At 39.6% G+C, this 18,777-nt stretch overlaps 3 protein-coding genes across 11 annotated transcripts; 1 reads left to right on the plus strand and 2 right to left on the minus strand.

Moving 5' to 3' along the window:
- Positions 1-175: 175 nt before the first annotated feature.
- Positions 176-2,296, minus strand: LOC103830171 (trihelix transcription factor ASIL2). Its single transcript, XM_009105907.3, has 3 exons — positions 1,187-2,296; positions 559-602; positions 176-428 (listed from the first exon to the last, which is right to left on the minus strand). Exons 1-2 carry the CDS (start codon positions 2,094-2,096, stop codon positions 562-564), a joined length of 951 nt encoding a protein of 316 aa, XP_009104155.1. The 5' UTR covers positions 2,097-2,296; the 3' UTR covers positions 176-428; positions 559-561.
- Positions 2,297-2,896: 600 nt separating this feature from the next.
- On the minus strand, positions 2,897-14,308 carry LOC103830172 (serine/threonine-protein kinase EDR1). Of its 9 annotated transcripts, XM_033274727.1 has the most exons (19): positions 13,337-14,308; positions 13,147-13,270; positions 12,746-13,067; positions 12,434-12,637; positions 11,980-12,171; positions 11,639-11,889; positions 11,421-11,540; positions 11,237-11,326; positions 11,023-11,118; positions 10,710-10,802; positions 10,465-10,585; positions 9,935-10,196; positions 9,723-9,846; positions 9,600-9,619; positions 9,361-9,517; positions 8,974-9,252; positions 8,743-8,749; positions 3,313-3,387; positions 2,897-3,224 (listed from the first exon to the last, which is right to left on the minus strand). In XM_033274727.1, the coding sequence occupies exons 3-19, from the start codon at positions 12,983-12,985 to the stop codon at positions 3,129-3,131; spliced, it is 2,427 nt and encodes an 808-aa protein (XP_033130618.1). In that variant the 5' UTR covers positions 12,986-13,067; positions 13,147-13,270; positions 13,337-14,308; the 3' UTR covers positions 2,897-3,128. The 9 variants fall into 9 exon arrangements, with proteins under 9 accessions (XP_033130618.1, XP_033130620.1, XP_033130616.1 ...); XM_033274729.1 differs by lacking the exon at positions 13,147-13,270 and having other exon boundaries at positions 13,454-14,308; XM_033274725.1 differs by having other exon boundaries at positions 12,746-13,270; positions 13,454-14,308.
- Positions 14,309-14,532: 224 nt separating this feature from the next.
- Positions 14,533-17,779, plus strand: LOC103830173. Its single transcript, XM_009105912.3, has 2 exons — positions 14,533-17,247; positions 17,347-17,779. The coding sequence occupies exons 1-2, from the start codon at positions 15,267-15,269 to the stop codon at positions 17,649-17,651; spliced, it is 2,286 nt and encodes a 761-aa protein (XP_009104160.1). The 5' UTR covers positions 14,533-15,266; the 3' UTR covers positions 17,652-17,779.
- Positions 17,780-18,777: the final 998 nt, after the last annotated feature.

Here is an 18,777-nt window from a genome sequence, read left to right on the forward strand (position 1 = left end):
CTTGCAAATGACTATATTTTTCAGGCAGAGAGCATCAAGAAAGTGCCAACCTTTAAGATATATAAAGATGGAGAGAAAGTGAAGGAAGTGGTGTATCCTAGTCACAAGTTACTAGAGGACAACGTTAAGCATTTTCATTTTGTTTCTTCTCATTTTCTCTCCAAAATCTTTAGCATTCACGAACGTGTAAATTGATTCACAGAGCCATTTTTCCAATGGAAAGTTTCATATATTTTTTTGGTTCTTACTGTATTATCCTATATTCCTATTTGAAATAAGCTCTGATAATATTAATCCGAGGATAATGCTTCAGACAAAGTCAATAAAATGGAAGTGCTTTGTAAGTCTTAGTGCTGCAAGTAGGCCTGGTGGGCTGGGCGGACTTGTTCCTTTTTCATCTATGGCTACGATCACAAACTCTCATGATGCTGCAAATCACGAGCAAAGACACAAACACCACGTTTAGCACAACAACTTAAAACCATGACTGTATCCTAAAGACAAGACTACAATGTTGAGAGTTTTGTAGCAGCTGAAAGCAAATAAAAAGGAGTGTACCCTTTAGAAGTAACTAGGGAAATCCATCATCCCATACTCAAGAGCTGCACAGACAGAAGATTCAATTATTATTATTATTACAAAGGGGTAATCATATTTGACGCATAAACTGCTACTGATTAGTGTCAAAACAATGTAATGCAAAGAGGAATTCATCAAATTAACAAAGGTCAAGGTTGAGAATGACGAGCCAAGCAAAAAAACACAAAAAGAAAGGAAGTCTGTTGTGTAATGCTCTAGCTAAGTTGCAGTAAAGATTTGATAATCACAAAAGCTACTTCATTTCATGCCAGTTTGTTTCCGAAGTGTCATTTCTTACCATTCTCAACAAAGAGATCTCCTAACATCCGAAACAATTAGAATATAAACTCACAATCTTCTCAATCAACAATGCATTGAAGAAGGCTTAAGCCTACTCTGACCATGCTAATAGAGTTTGAACAAAACTTCAACATAATAGCAATTCAGGCAATCCATCCTTGAGACACACTAGTTAAAGCCTTTTCAAATGCTTAAAGCTACAACAGCAAAACAGAAAAAAAGATTCAAACTTTCTATAGCTCATGAACCAGCTTCCTAACTAACACCAATTCCAGTCATGCCCGAGAGAAGGGGTTTCATGGCTCACCGGCGTTGGCGGAAGAAGTCGGACCGTTGGAACCAGAGGAACGCCTGAGCTTGTGAAGACGAACTTGCATCTCAGTGAAGAGCTGCATCCTATGACACTCCAACTCCTTAGCGAATCGCATCCTCTGCTTCTCCAGCTCCACCATCTCCTTCCTCTTCCTCTCCTCCACCTTCTCGTATATCTTCCCAAACCTCTCTATCGCCTCCGCAACCTCCTTGTACCCCTTCTTCTCCTCAATCTCAATCTCAACCTCCCTCTCCCGCTTCCTGTTATTACCTCCGCTCGATCTAGACCTTGAACCATCAGAATCATCTTCATACGCCGGAGACGCGGCGGCGGCAGCAGCCGCCGCGAACGCGTTGAGATTCCCGCGAAATCCGAGCAAATTATCCCCGCCGAGAGACATAATCGCCGGCGCCGGACGCCTGGAGATCGCCGATCGTGGAGCGACGGGAACTGGAACAATCGGCAGCGACGGCGACGGTCTCTGGCTATTATCAGGACCAGCGCTAGACGTCGCCGGGAACGTTTCCCGGAGAAGCTCGTCGAGATCGGAGAAGAAAGGCCACGCGCTGACGTACGATTCCGAAGAAACCCTAGCCTTCTCGACTTTGTACTTCTTCTTCAGCGTGTCGATCCGGTTCTTACACTGCACGTCGGTGCGGTACGGCTGCGATTTCGCGGCGGAGACGTTGCGGCCGGTGTTGAAGTGACGGTCGTTGACGGCGTTAGCCACCTCTTGCCAGTGCTTCTGACGGAGGCCGCCTCGGCTGAGGTCGACGTAGCGGCGCCCCCAGGCTTGGATTAGCGTGAAGGTCGCCTCCTCGCTCCAGTAATCTTCTCGGGAAAGCATCGACGGCGAAGGACGAGAGGATCCCGGCGAAAACGAATCGTTGACGGCGTCCTTCATACCGTTAACGACGGCGAGTTAGTGAGGATGAGAGTAAACGGAGGTGGACGGTGACGGTAACGCAGTTAAAAAGGAACGGAGGATTTAAAAAAAAAACAAACCAGTTTATGTTTTTGCTATTGTGTGCATGTACTAAACGAGCCAGCCACAGCTAGTTTATATATACTCTATTGCTAATTTGTATTTTCTTAATTAATATTTTTTCAGAAAAATTGTGAATGTTGAAGCTAAATTAGAGTCACTTTATTTCCATGAAATAAAGTGTGAAAATTTATAGTGTAAGATTAAGTTGGTTATATTTGTGATTCTTGTTTTGGTTAGTATTTTCCTAATTTACCTAATCTTATTATAATATATTGTTTTAATGGTTTATATATTTATAATTTGTATTACTGCTTGTATAATATAGTGTAGATATTCATTTTATTATTTTGGTTATATTTCTGATTTCGGTTTCGGTTAATGTTTTCTTTTCACCTAATAATTAGAAATATATGGTTTTAGTGGTAAGAAATGAATTTGTATCGACCATTAGTAGTATCTAAATTAGTTATTAGTTTTCCCATGGCTTAAGTTTCTGAAACGTAAGATGGAAATCAAAGGTTATCAACTAACTTATCAGATATGAGTAGTTGAATGTTTGGTTGTTATTTTTTTTAATTAGTCATACAATGCAATGCTAGTGATGTCAAGTAACAGCTGGTCAAACTAAATCATTTTTGGCAAGACATTGATGCATTGCTATATTAGAAAGATCATCATGTAGGGATGTAACACAAAATACGATTAGAAACTTAAAATTGTCTCAAAAAATTTCACTAATTTGCAAGTTAATATCTACAAATATCTAAAAATAAACTCAGAATTGTTTTAAAAGGTTTTAAATTTTCACTAATTTGCAATGACAAAACTGAAAAGAGTTACACAAAGCTTTATGTGGATGAAATAGCCAAAGTTCTTTTGTACAACAAACTCAAAGAAGATAGACCTCTTCTTGCTGCAAAGATTCTATTCACAGAAGGAAAAAAAGATTCAAGGGAAGTTAGCAAAGTGCATACTCGCAATCCAGCAAACGAGAAAGTATATCACTGCAGCTTGGTCTTTGTTCCGGTTCTGACGTCCAACAATCTGCAAACATCAGAAAGAACACTCCATAAAACCAAACAAAGATTCAAGAACAAAGGAGAAGAAAAAACACTTTGAGAAGTTGCAAGACCTGCAATAAGCTTTCCCAATGGCCCTTCTGGAACCTCAAGCCGAGCTCCCTCATAAGCAACAGCGTAAACAACCTGAGAAACATGCATGTGAAAAGTGGTTCTCGTTTGAGTCAGCTTCAACGGTCATATTGACTATTGGGCTTCGTTGTGATATGAAGACAGTATAATGGGCCGTGCTGGTAGCCCATTGAGAATAGACGGATCAGCTAAGTAGAGCTGAGCTGAGAGTCGTCGTCTTTAACTCTTATCCTCTTCTCTGTTCTTTTCTGTTACGAGAGCTGTAGCTAAAGTCGTTGTAACGGTCTATCACATATAGTGCATTCCAGGATACTGATCCTGAAGAGAGAAGTACCCGGTGGTGAAGAGGGGAACTCTATAATCTTTGTGTGTACTTTGTTCTTTGCGCAAAACAAACAAACACACGAGAGCGAGAGAGAGATCAGAGAGAATCGTGAGAGTATCGGCTACAAGTGGTATCAGAGCGCTGGTTGCGTCAAGGAGTGATACAAGATCGATTCGAAGTTCTTGGAGGAACAGGAAGTGGTAAAGATCATCCAGATCTAACCAGAGGCTGTTGTGATCATCCCGATCGGCGAAAGGATCAGTGCGCTGATCATCTCCGAGAAGGAACGGCGGTGTGATCAGATCTGAAAGCCAGATCGATCAACGGATAGTACTTCAACGATCGTCAGGGGAGTATCTCTTCTTTTCTTAGCTCGTTCTTGCTTTCTCATATACGTTTCTGTTTTTTTTTTTTTGGAGTGTGTGTTGATCCGAATCTTGGATTAGATTACTACTGATTTGGTTGTTTTCCTTGTGAATCTGTTTTGTTATCTGCAGGTGACGAACAGATCAAGGCTCAGTCAGTATGGATCCGACTCCAGGAAGATTCCAGATGGAGAAGTTCGATGGCAAGGGTGACTTCGGGCTTTGGAAGTACAAGCTGCTCGGTCAGTTAGAGATTCAAGGTCTAGGTTCAGTTCTAAAGGAGGAACCAGAGACTACCTCAGATGAAAAGGAGGTGAGTGCAGAGGCAAAAGAAGTCAAGGTTGATCCAAAAGCGGCAGATAAGGATGTAAGAGTAAAGAATCTTCTGGGAACGTGCCTGAGTGACACAATCTTGAGGAAGATAATGCACGAACCCACTGCGCTGGGAATGTGGAAGGCTCTGGAGCAGGATTATCAAACCAAATCCCTCCCGAACCGGATATATCTGAAGCAAAGCTTCGCAAGCTTCAAGATGGAAGAAAGGAAGTCAATTGAGGAGAACCTTGACATTTTCTTGAAGCTCATAGCAGATCTCGCAAGCCTAAAGATCATGGTGAGCGATGAAGATCAAGCTATACAACTCTTGACGAGCCTTCCAATCACCTATGAACCGCTGGTTCATACCCTGAAGTATGGGACATGAAAAGAAACGCTCACAGTAAATGAGGTTATCTCATCAGCTTATGCGAAGGAGGCAGAACTCAGACAGAGAGGCTCTCAAGACAAGGCTAGAAAAGGGTCAGAAGGGCTGTATGTTGAAAGTAGAGGAAGGTCGGATAGGAAGGGTGGATCAAGAAGCTACAATAACGGCAGAGGTAAAAGCAGGGGTCATGATAGAGACAGATCCAAGTCAAGACCAAAGTATGGAGCTAAGGCCTGCTGGGTTTGTGGAGATGAAAACCACTGGAAACGTGATTGTCCACAACAGAACAATCAAGAGCAAGGCAGAACCTCAACATCTGCCAATGTTGTCATGAAGCTACCTACTTCAATAGCATTAACGGCAAGCCTTCTAGCGAAGAGTGATCAATGGGTACTAGACTCGGGATGTACGTTCCACATCACCCCAAGAAGAGAAGTACTATCAAACTTTGAAGCGTTTGAAGGAAGTAAGGTCCTCATGGGAAACAATACTTTCTGTATGATTAAAGGACAAGGGACTATCACAATTGATAATCCAGATGGAACGGTTGTGACTCTCAGTCAGGTGAGATACATACCAGATATGGGAAGGAACCTAATTTCCTATGGTCAACTAGAGCAGTCAGGGTGTCAGTATGCTGGAGCAGGCTACAGAGTTGAGTTCTACAAAGATAATCAGAGGGTATTATCAGGACAGTATGATCAGGGTCTTTACTATCTTCAGGGGTCAGTCAGAGAATATGTCACCAATGAAGTCTGCAGCGTTGTGGATACTACAAGCAGGTGGCACTCGAGACTAGCGCACATGAGTCAGTCTTCGATGGATATTCTTGTGAGGAAGGGTTATTTGAGGAAGGAAGAGATAAAATCTTTGGGATTCTGTGAAGCTTGTGTGATGGGGAAGTCTCACAAACAGAGCTTTCCGAAGTCAAAACACACGACAAAAGGAATACTCGACTATGTCCACTCGGACCTATGGGGCTCACCAAACGTGACTCCAAGCTTGTCAGGAAGCAAGTATTTCTTGACATTTATAGATGACTACTCAATGCGTGTGTGGATATATTTCCTCAAGACCAAAGATGAGGCGTTTCAAAAGTTCGAAGAGTGGAAAGCATTGGTTGAAAATCAGACACAGAAGAAACTAAAATGTTTGAGAACTGACAACGGTTTAGAGTTCTGCAACAGTCTATTTGACAAAGCATGTAGAGACTCAGGGGTTAAACGCCATAAGACTTGCCCCTACACACCACAGCAAAACGGAGTCTCTGAACGCATGAACCGAACTATAATGGATAAGGTGAGAAGCATGCTACAAGAGACAGGTTTGGGTGCAGAGTTCTGGGCAGAGGCAGCACTGACAGCGGTTTATATCATCAACAGATCACCAGGGTCAGCAATAGACTTCGAAGTTCCAGAGTCACTGTGGACAGGATCAGAACCAAGGTATGATCATCTGAGAAAGTTTGGGTGCATAGCATATGTTCATACGTTGGCAGATAAGATCAGTCCTCGAGCAGCAAAAGGAATATTACTGGGGTATGGCATTGGAACAAAGGGGTATAGAGTTTGGCTTCTAGAGGAAGAGAAAGTGGTTATTAGCAGAGACGTTGTGTTTAATGAGGAGAAACTTTACAAGCAACGTGAGGAGTCAATGGAGGTAACAGTTGAGGAAGTAAAGGAATCCAACGCTAAGAAACGAGTCTCTTTCAAGAAAGAACTAGAGGAGTTTGAACCAGAAGATACAGAAGAAAAATCTTCAGCTCAAGGTGGAGCTCAGTCAGTAAAAGATCCTATAAATCTTTCTGACTCAAGTGACTCAGAGGACGATCATGAAAATGCGTCAAATGAAAGGGAACATGAAGACTTGAGCGATTATATCTTGGCCAGAGATAGGGTGAGAAGGCAGACTAAACCTCCGTCAAAGTATGGTGACACAGACCTTGTGGCATATGCACTGGCAAGTGCTGAGGAGATAGAGGTACAGGAGCCAAAATCCTATGCTGATGCCAGAAGAAGCAAGGATTGGGATCTTTGGAACGGCGCAATGAGCGAAGAAATGGCTTCACATGATGTGAATCAGACTTGGGAGCTAACAGAGAAACCAAAGGATCAAAAGGTCATAGGATGCAAGTGGGTTTATAAGTATAAACCAGGCATCCTAGGAGCAGAGGAACCAAGGCACAAGGGTCGTTTGGTAGCAAAAGGATATGCTCAGGTTGAGGGAATTGACTACAACGAGGTCTTTGCCCCTGTGGTCAAACATGTCTCGATCAGATTGCTTCTGTCAGCAGTGGTAACTTTTGATATGGAGCTAGAACAGATGGATGTAAAAACGGCGTTTCTTCATGGAGTTCTACAGGAAAGGATTTACATGTCACAGCCAGAAGGTTTTGTTAAGAAGGGTCAAGAGGATAAAGTTTGTCTACTGAAGAAAGCACTTTACGGGTTGAAACAGTCCCCTCGCGAGTGGAATCATCGGTTTGATGAGTTCATGATCAGCAAGAAATACAACAGAAGTCAGTACGATCCCTGTGTATATCTAAAAGGGAAGACTTTGGAGTCAAGAGTCTACTTGTTACTTTACGTAGACGATATCTTGATAGCGTCACAGAGCAAGGTGGAGGTTGATCAACTCAAGAAGCTTCTAAAGGCAGAGTTTGAGATGAAGGATCTTGGTCCGGCAAGACGTATTCTTGGTATGGACATTTTGAGAGAGCGAAGTAGTGGGACGCTAAGGCTGTCACAGAGGAAATATCTAGAACAGGTATTGAAGACCTTTGGTATGCAAGATGCGAGCTCAGTTCAAACACCTATCGGCTCACAGTTTCAACTAAAGGCCATTCCGAAGCATGAAGAAGTAGACCAGTCAAAGAAGATGGAAGACATCCCTTACGCAAGCGCAGTAGGAAGTCTCATGTACGCAATGGTTGGCTCGAGACCGGATTTAGCTTATGGTTTGGGGCTTGTCAGTAGATACATGGGAAAGCCTGGAACAGAACACTGGGCAGCGGTTAAGTGGATGTTACGATATGTCAGAGGAGCTGCAGGGCTAAGTCTGCTGTTCTCAAAAGGTTCAGACTTTCAGGTCAGAGGGTACTGCGATTCAGACTACGCATCAGATCGTGATCGAAGCAGGTCAATCACAGGTTTTGTGTTCACAGTGGGAGGCAACACTGTAAGTTGGCGATCCTGTCTTCAGAAGGTGGTTGCGCTGTCTACAACTGAAGCGGAGTATATCTCATTGTCAGAGTCAAGCAGAGAGGCAGTTTGGTTAAAAGGAATTTGCGAGGAGTTGGGCTTTAAGCAACAAGCTGCAGAGATCTACTGTGATTCACAGAGTGCGATATATCTTGCCAAGAACAACATGTTTCATGAGCGGACGAAGCATGTTAGAGTTAAGTACAATTTCATCCGGGAGTTAGTGGCTCATGGGTTCGTGAAGGTGTTGAAGATTCATACTTTAAAGAACCCAGCAGATGCACTGACAAAAGTGTTATCAGGAGAGAAGTTCAGTGGTCATATAAAGACGCTGAACTTTCAGAAGCTTGATAAAATTTCAGTGACCAGGATCATCTCGAAGTTTGTTCAGTTAAGGAGATGATGCAGTGGTAAATAAAGGAAGCTAACAAGGAGCTGGTGTTAGCTGAGTTATAAACTGAAGGTGGAGCTTATGCTCGGGAAGTCTCAAGGTTGGTACTGAGATTTGCAGTTACCGGGATCAGGAATGCACAGAGTGAGCATCAGGTGATGGTGTTAAAGGAAACAAGAACCAAGGTGGAGATTGTGAAAAGTGGTTCTCGTTTGAGTCAGCTTCAACGGTCATATTGACTATTGGGCTTCGTTGTGATATGAAGACAGTATAATGGGCCGTGCTGGTAGCCCATTGAGAATAGACGGATCAGCTAAGTAGAGCTGAGCTGAGAGTCGTCGTCTTTAACTCTTATCCTCTTCTCTGTTCTTTTCTGTTACGAGAGCTGTAGCTAAAGTCGTTGTAACGGTCTATCACATATAGTGCATTCCAGGATACTGATCCTGAAGAGAGAAGTACCCGGTGGTGAAGAGGGGAACTCTATAATCTTTGTGTGTACTTTGTTCTTTGCGCAAAACAAACAAACACACGAGAGCGAGAGAGAGATCAGAGAGAATCGTGAGAGTATCGGCTACAATGCAGAAACTGGTTTATATAGGTACATAATTACATCTCTATGGAGCTTTCTTCTTGGTAGATTAAGTATACCCGTTTAGGCGGTACTCCTTCCCAAGGTCTGGTTAAAGTGCAGAGTTCCCACATTATTACACCTAAGCTGAAGATGTCACACTTCTCCGAGAAGGGCTCATTGCGGATAAGTTCAGGAGCCATCCACTCTGGAGTGCCTGCATAGACTGCATCTCTCATTGTTGTCCCTGTCATTATTCTCGACAGCCCAAAATCGCAGATCTTGACTGTCAATTTACTGCTCAAAAGACAGTTTGCACTCTTTATATCACGGTGTACTATCCCCATCCGATGTATGCACATCAACCCCCTTGCAAAAGTTTCATAAACAAAGTTCTTTATTACAAAGGAACATATGAGACTTCCTCCTCACTGGGACATAGCTACAGTCTTTCCAGAAAAAAAAAATGGAACTTACCGGCAAATGTCACGGAGCATCTTTAGTTTCCTCCGCCAGCTTAACTTCTTATTTTGTCCACTCAAATGCAGCAAATTATATAGAGATCCCATTTCCATGTACTCAGTGATCAGTGATAATCTTGGAGGCTTTGTGCATGCTCCAAGGAACAGTATAACTACAAGAAGTTGAAGATCACTGTTAATGGAAACTGATACTAAATATCTTACAAATGAAAATTTAAAGAAAGAGTTGAGTACCGTTGGGATGTCTAAGTCGGCTAGTAGTTTATTTGGATGCAGAAAGAGAAGGCAGCAAAGAAAGTCAGAAGTTATTACTAAATGTGGATAAAACAGACAAAAAAAGTCTTAAAGACATAATACCTAAGAATCGATATCTCATTGCAGAAATCTTCCATGTTCTCAGCTGTTAAGTCTTGCTCAAGGAACAATTTGATTGCAACGTCTGTTCCATTCCAGACTCCTCGGAAGACTTCTCCAAAAAATCCTGGAAGAAAGAATCAGAAAGAAATAAAAGATATAATACATAGTCTGTTCTTGAACGAAATATTACATTGAGCTGAGAAAATTCTCACCAATTCCAACACGAATCCCAACCGTCAACTCAGAGAAGTCTATGTTCCATTCTTCATAAGGTAACAATGGCTTATTCTGGAACATGGGAGATCCCAGTACTTTATCCCAAATGTGGCTTATATTCTGTTCATAGGATTGGCCTCGGTAGTTCTTGGGGGAAGATGGTAGTGAGATTGCCTTCTGTGGATCTAGTGGTTCCCTGGAAAGGATCGACCTTCCTCCAGACACTTGGTCATGAGCATCAAGATGGAAACCAGAGACCTGAGAAGCAGAATTGTCTTAGTTAACCCAAAAGATTCACAGGTCATTATCCAAATTGAGTAAACGCTCCAGGAATCATAATCTTAAGCATGTTCTGAGGATGAGAAACAAACATCAACTTGAAAATAGAAAATGGTGTTGCATTCTAAGGTTCTTTATTTTCAGTATATTAACTTCTATGATTACAAGCTATCATTGTTAAATTTCTCAAAATATCTTCAGTGATCGATGTATCAGTAAGCTAACTTATATAGAAATATTTACGTACATTTTTCTGGAGATGAGGGCCCTCGAGTCTGTCATTTGGAGAGTTAGGAGATGAACCATCATCACATTGATCTTTTGAGAGGCGATTCTGCTTCAAAGCTTCATTCATCGCTCTTACTGCCCTGAACAAGATTAGATGCGTTTATCATTAAAATCTCAAAAAAGTGAAGCTCCGTGTTCAAAACAGTTAATGGTCTAGATATATTGAATGTATGATGGTCAATGAGCCATAACAAAAACACCCACCTGACGATATCATCACCAATCTCAGGAGTTATACTAATGCTTCTCCTCCTTATTCTCTTAGTTTCCAGTTTTGCTCCTCCAACAGATTTGGAGCTGCACATGAATACTGAATACATAAGCATTTTTTTATAACAAACTTTATGCACAAGAACTAATTAAGTTCTCTGAGAAACTAGACAAAAGAAGTTGGTAAGCACTAAACCAACCTGATCTCTTGCAGCAATAATTTTATATCTCTAAAACTGAAAGCTCAAACCAGATCTACAAGAACCTTTCCATCTAAGTTACCAAGGAAAAGCAAAACATAACCAACCTTGTTGTGGCAACATCACCGGTGAAATCTTGTGCCAGGTTCCTGTCGCCACTTAACATGAACCTTGTACGTGTTCGGAAGGAAAGATGCTCGGGACTGCATACATGATACAAATAGAAATTTAAGAACAATGGAACTTTGAATGACTAGAAATCAAACTAAGTTTGGTTTCAGAATGCATAAACATATACAATTCAACAGAGATGAGAGTAACCTGGAACCAGCAGTCCTCTGATCAGCAATGACCTTTCTCCGGTTCTGCCGCCAAAACTCATTAGCAATGTTTGACTCGCTCTGTGAGTAACTGGAGAACAGAAGATACAAATAGAACAGAAGGAATCTATAAACATGGAGTTGGTTCATAACACAAAAACACAATAAAAAAAAAAGCTCATCACCTTAATTTTCTCTCTATCACGGAGGCAGATCGTAACAACATATTCCTTGATGGTGGACCAGACCTATTTGGATACCCTTCCAGTTTCCTACGAAAAAGAAGGCTTTCATCTTTTTCTACACTGTACAACAACAATAATTAGAAACTCTGCACACCAAAGCCTGAGTACTGAACAAAAAGGTAGAGTACAAACTCCACTTGTAAAGTGATTCTACTTACTTTTCAAGCTCTGGATAACCAAACATGGGACTATTTGGCTCCAGAGGTGAATCGCAAGAGTCGTTCTCTGCAGAATCACTTTCCCCTGCCGCTGAGATATGACTCATATATATTGCCTTGGTTGATAGAGGAATAAGCTGACCAGGAAACCGCATTAGATCAACCAGCATTTCCACAGAATTAAGAAGAACCGTAACAGATATATGACTGTATGAGTCTACGCTCTCAGCAGCTCCATCACTTGACAAACCCTGACCAAAAACAAGTAAACCAAAATACATAGCAAGTTTTAAACTAATCAATCACATGCAAAAAGTGGAGTAATACTCAAGATCACTGACCACATTTTGAATACTTACCACTACAAGCCTGCTTTGAAGGCCAACCGTATCAGCTAAAACTTTGAACAAGATAGCTCGAGGACGACAAGAACCATTCTTAATCTGTCCTAGCAGTTGAATCCCACAATTTTCAAGAGATTGTGTAGTTTTTGCCGGGCTATGCACAGTAGATTGCTTATAAACACTTTCCACCTGCCAGACAATATTCAACAAAGGTATCTTGATAAATAATAAAAGGATTAAACAAGATTTATGAAATGCTTGCTCGTAATGCATCAATAAACATTTTGAAGTTCGTTTGTAAAGCCGGGAGAAAAGGGCAAGCAAACAATGATACACACATCCTCGTATAGCACTTTTCTCAAGTATGATAAAGCATGCAATGCATCAAGAAATATTCTAAGATAAATTAACCATACATAAACAAATCATCTCAAGTCTCAACAGCTCATACCAGTCCAGCAATTTTCTTGATAATAGCAGCTGGTTTTGAGTTAAATCCACTGACAAGTTTGGTAATCAACTGCTTTTGCCTGAAAAGCTTTTTATCTTTTTGAAAATCAACAAGAATAACATCAGCCTTTAGACCTTCGTCGCCCAGAGCATGAAGATCTTCCAATGTAGGAATGCTATTAAATAGCTGCTTCAGTCTACTATCCTGTAGACATTTTAAAAATTAATACTGTGGAAAAAAATGAATCTAGTTCAAATGAAGCTCACTGAAACGTTATTGAACAAAGCTAGTATCAGCCTAAAAGAAGCTTACCGGGATCACAGAATAGAAGCCATTTGGGATGGGCTCAGAAAGTGAACCAGTGGTCCAAAGAATATTTGAAGCACTATTAGATGGCAGCTCATCATGGCCAAGATTCCTTGGTGAGTCTTTAGCAGTGGAGGTCTCTTCTTGCGATCCTAGTTCAACAGAACCAAATCTCTCAACAAATTCTGAAGGCCACCAGGTTTCTTGCTCTGATGGCCCAGTATCATCATCTAGCGTATCTCCCATTTGCCTATTTCCTTGAAGTCTAAAATTACATCAGCTCCTACTATTGAGAAGCAAACTTGCAGCCCTTAATGAACTCAGAGATCTACATGCATAATTAAACACACACGTTAAAGAAACAAACTAGTTGTTCCTCATCACAAACTTAAGTAGTGCAATGCTACTCGTTTTGCTTGTGGAACTATAAAATGAAGAGAGAAGGAACTCATGAGCAGTCCAAAACAGTTCAGTATGGTGATCTCATCGTCTTCATCTTAACTCTACAAGCTTTACTTTCACTTTCATGATCTACCAAGAAAGTCAATTGCAATGCCAAGTGAAAAAAAAAGAAAATGAGAGAGGAAGTTAAATAACCGCAAATCAGATCGAACTTGAGTATACGAAATCAAACTACATATCAGAACAAAGCAAGAGATGCAGTAGAAGAAATACTTCGATCAGATAACAACAGAAGAGTTATGCGTTACTTACAAACACTCAAGCAGACAGAGAGTGTATGAATGTGTGTAAGTATGTTATATAGTTTTTGATTTTTTTTGTCGGGATCTCATCACACACAAGAAAAAGAAAAGAGTGATGGGATTTTAGGAAAGTGTGATGAAGACGAGGAGGGAAAGGAGATGATGTGGGAAACGACTTGACGATGCCGAAATCACGTGCGACTTTATGAGTCACGTGCCCAAAAAGTAAATACACCTCTGGGAGATTGACAGCTGGCGTCCCACGTCATCTCCCGTGATTCACCACCGTCGCTTCTGTTAATTGGTGGTAGTTTTATGATTTTTTTTGTTGTTGTAAAAGTAGACTTTTAATACAGAGAGATTTGTAAGAAAAACAATTAATTAGTACGTATGAATTTCTATTTTCTACACATACCAAATACTCTTCTCCGTTTCAAAAATGTATATTTTAAAATTTTCACACATTAAAAAATATTTTAAAATTTTGATTCTAAATATATCATTTTTGTGATTAATTGTTTTTTTCACATCGTTTACCTAATCAAATTTTTAATAAACCTAGTTACTTTAGATAAATTTACAATTTAATTTTCTTACCTGATAAAAATACATTTAAAGTAAAAGAAAAAAATATTATTTTAAAACTATTTTTCAAAATATGAACTATTTTGAAATGAATGGAACACTTTTAAATTCTTTTTATCTATTTAAAATGAAGATATTCTTCAATGAATCGAGTGGGTCATTCGTTAATTTAATTACTAATCTATAATTTTTAATAATAAAAGAATATCAACTAAATTTGATAAATATACTCCCTCTATTTCTAAAAGTAGGATATTTTACAAAATTTGGATGTTTCAATATATAAGATGTTTTTATTTTTTTAGATAATTTTTTCTTTATTAAAAACTGTGTATCCAATCATATTTTAATAGTCTATTTTGTAATTGATTGAATACTATTAATTTATAGTTTTAATAATATTTTCTAGATAAAAAATAGTTTTTTTAATATGTGTGTTTCTAGTTAAACATCTTATATTTAGGAATAGATGGAGTAATAGTTTTTTGGGAAAATTGGAAAAATGGGACACTTTGAACTTTTATTTGTCACAATAGGATTTCTGATATTTTGGACAATTCTGGACATATTTTACCCTTTTTTAATAGAAAAAATAGTAAACTGAATTTTAAAAATGTTAAAAAATATCAAAACTATTGGAAACATAAGTATGACAATATATATGTTTAAATTGTTTTTTTTTTTAAAATGAATCATATTTTATTTCATCTTCTAGCTACAGTTATAATACTCATTCTGGTCATCTACTTAGTCTAGAATTCGGCTACTAATGTTTATACATAGATATATCTTTGGTATACAACGTAACCTATCTTTTCTTATATATTCTAACCAAAGCTAGGTTACGTTACGTTATAATCAAGAAAGATGTCTTTCTTATACCTTTAGCTTGGTTACGACATGTAGCCACAATGCGTTGATATACCCTATCTATATTTGGAGCCATGATGTGGTCTGCCTTTTACCTTATGTGGCGCCTAGGGAAGAATATGTTTCACATCTACTCTACTGTGTTCTGACTTACATAGGTTATACATTCTACAGGAAATCCGAAAAATATGGAAACTTCCATAATCGGTTAAAGATGTTTCCTAAATCTAAACTAAATCTTCCCTAAATATCTCCAAGAATATTTTCTCCCACGTTTTTCTCCTTCTCCCACGATCTTTTGTCGTCGTTCTTTGTGTTTCTCTCTTCTTCATCGACATAATCATCTCTCTTTTCTCTATCAATACAACATGGTTCTAATCTATGTCAAATCGGGTGAATGGATGTGTAGTCGCGGTGATGACTGGAGTTTCGTGGTAGACAAAGAAAGGCGTGGTCGAATGGTAACATTAGCAACTACTACTACGTTGAAGCAGCTCAAGATAATGGTGTGTGAGGATTATGGGGTGGACCATAATGCCATTAATGCCGAGTTCAGTTATTCGTTGTTGAATCAAAAAGGGAATCCTCCTATTATTATCACCAATGATCGGCAAGCATCTAATTTTGTGGGCTATGCAAAGAGGGAATCGTCTACTACCTTGTGTGTGATGTTCTCTGTTTCCGGTGTAAATCAAAAGGAACGAGTCAATATCGATTTGAATAAGGAGCCTTGCGATTCAAGTAATGTTGAGGATGAAGAAGTTCCTGAGATAAATCGAGCAGAGTTTGTCAAGCCGTCAAAGGAGTCTTTTGTTAAAAGAACGAATCATGTCGCTGCAGATGGTTGCGGTCCTTTAAGGAGTGAAAACATTGAACTTTTTCAAAACAATGGAGACAGTGATAAGGATGGTCGAGCTTGGAGAGGAGACTTCGTGAAGAAGGATCAAATTTTCACAAGTAAAGGGGTTCTGAAGGCAACAATGGAAATTTTAGCGATGAAGAATAATTTCGATTACACTGTTATCAAATCCACGAGAAAATGGTGGTATATTCGATGTAAAGATGCATTGTGCAACTGGACTGTGCGTGCAGAAGGAATAGATGGGTCTACATATTTCATGATCAACCAATGTGATGGAAGACATTCATGTGCTCCTTCAAAGAAAAGGAAATTCGGAAAAACAGCATCAGCAAGAACAATTGGGACTCTGATACAACATCGATTTGATGATGCAAACGATGGCCCAAAACCGAATGACATCATTCAATTTATGAGAATGGAGCATAGTTGTGAGATTACTTATTGGCACGCTTGGGAAGCTCGTGAGTTTGCTATTGCAGCTGCTAGAGGTATACCAGATCGCAGTTACTCTAAAATACCAGCATATCTGCATATGATTAAAGAAGCAAATCCTGGTACGCATACTCACTATGAAACTAATGAGAAGGGAAGATTCATGTATCTATTTATGTCATTTGGGCAATCAGTTAGAGGATTCTACAATGCAATGCGAAGGGTGATTGTTGTTGACGGAACTTTTCTGAAAAATAAATACAAAGGGACACTTCTTGTTGCTACTGCTGTAGATGGTAACTCTAATTTGTATCCGATTGCATTTGGGGTTGTTGATTCAGAGAATGACGATTCTTGGGGGTGGTTCTTCAGACAGTTGAAAGTGGTTATTGCTGATTGTCAAGACCTAGCTTTTGTCTCAGATAGAAATGCGTCTATTTCTAAAGCTATTGGGACTGTCTACCCTCGATCAGCACATGGAATTTGCATTCATCACTTATTGACCAATGTGGTCTCATTTTTCAAGACAAAAGGATTGACTGCGTTGGTAGAAAAGGCTTCACGGGCATATAGATACACTGAATTTCAAGAACGTATCACCGAAATTTTTGATATGAGTCCTGAGCTTGGAAGATATCTACGGGAGGCTGATGTGCGCAAATGGGCTCGTTCTCTCTTCCCTGGTTCCAGGTATGACATTAGGACCACGAACCCTGCAGAGTCTATAAATTCAGTTCTTAGAATACCTAGAGAATATCCGGTTATTCCTTTGCTTGATAGTATAAGAGAACTGTTGACTCGATGGTTCTATGAGCGTCGCTTGTTAAGCTCAAAGCATCTAGATCCTTTAACCGCTAAGGTGGAGAGAAAGATTGATAGGAGAATTGTGAAGGCAAAAGGATTCCAGGTTTACAAGGTTGACAACTTCAGATCGGTTGTAAAAGGAGACATATATGATTGTCATGTTGATTTGGAAAGAAGAACATGCACATGTGGTAAGTATGATATAGGAAAAATTCCTTGCCGACACGCCATTCCTGCAATTTATTCACGAGGTATGGAAGTATAAACACATGAATACTTGAGAATTATTTATTTTCGGGATTTTCATCATATAGACTTCATATTGATCAAGTTTTTTTTGAGATTGACAGGTATGGAAGTGCACAGATTCACTGACGCCTTATACAGCACTGCAGCGTGGAGAACCGCCTATGCAGATTCCATTAATCCAATAGCAGTTGTAGAGTCAGAATGGAATGTCCCTGCTGAGGTTAAACTTGCAAAGGTTTTACCACCAAAGACAAGAAAGAGTGCTGGTCGACCAGTAAAGAGAAGGTATGAATCAGTAGAAGACAAGATCGCATCTTCTCAAGGATCAAAGAAGAATAAAAAGCATAAGTGTAGCCGTTGTGGAACTGAAGGACACAAGAGAGGAACATGCGATTTACCCATCTAGTTTGTTATGTGTCTGCATCTGTCTCTGTTTTTTTCTTTATTGCTTTTGAAACAATTTGATCTTCTGTTTAAGAACCTATTTGACAATTTGGTATTTGCTAAACTATAGAGACAAATCGATTTATTCTAGTAACAATCAAAGTAATTGCAAAATAATTCGTTTCAGTAGATGATGATCACCTCGAAATAACAAGAAACATGGTCTTAACTTCTTTGAAAATAAGAAACAACAAGTTGAGGAAGCACATAAAAGTAGTTGAACATCATGCATAGATATGGTACAAGAAGACCATCACCAAACAACACACAAACAAAGCTTTTATGCCCCTAAGTTCCCTAATGCATTCCAAGGTCTTCTCTTCGCAATGGCACATTGCATCTTCCATCTCTTGAATTCTACTCTCATGGCGTGTCATCATGGCCTCACCAGCTCTCACTGATTTCTGAAACTCGGAATTGTCAACGAGTAACACGTCAAACAGGTCTTGGAAGTCTTCAATCTCCTCAACAACTGACTTGTCAGTCCATTTGAACAAGTGGGTTTTGTCCTTCATCAGTAACATCCAATACACAATTAGATTGACTAATTCTACTCTCATCGGACAACAACGAGACAGTTATATGATAACATGACTAACCTTTTGAGATCCCAAAGGACAACAATGAAATAATCTTCCCGGATTTTGAATTGTTTTTGAAGTGAAACGATTCACTGCCTCACCGCAATTGCATCTTGTGGGAATTCCCCGTTGTTTCGCGAGGCGATCTCTTGTAGTGGATGAAGAATTTACTGAAGACATGAGGGAGTCGATCTCCAAATTTTCGCCGCTGCAATCTCTCTGTCGAGGAAGAATGAGGAAGAAAAGAGATTAGGTCAAAAAAATAACCAAAACTACGTCGTTTCATACTCCCAGAACGCGTATTCTAGCTAAGGCAGAGCAGAAAAAAATCATTTTGAATTTATCGATAACACCACAAGAACTTTGTCTTTGAACCCTCTAAATTAGTGTTTAAACATCTATCAAACATAGTGGACGGACGTACTTAGATAGTGACCAATGTACAAAAATAATCAATAAATAGGTGTGTGTTTGAGGCGTTGGATTAATTTGTATTTGGTTTTAGTT

This window comes from Brassica rapa, chromosome A07 (genome assembly GCF_000309985.2).
Source record: "Brassica rapa cultivar Chiifu-401-42 chromosome A07, CAAS_Brap_v3.01, whole genome shotgun sequence".
Classification (NCBI taxonomy): Eukaryota; Viridiplantae; Streptophyta; class Magnoliopsida; order Brassicales; family Brassicaceae; genus Brassica; species Brassica rapa.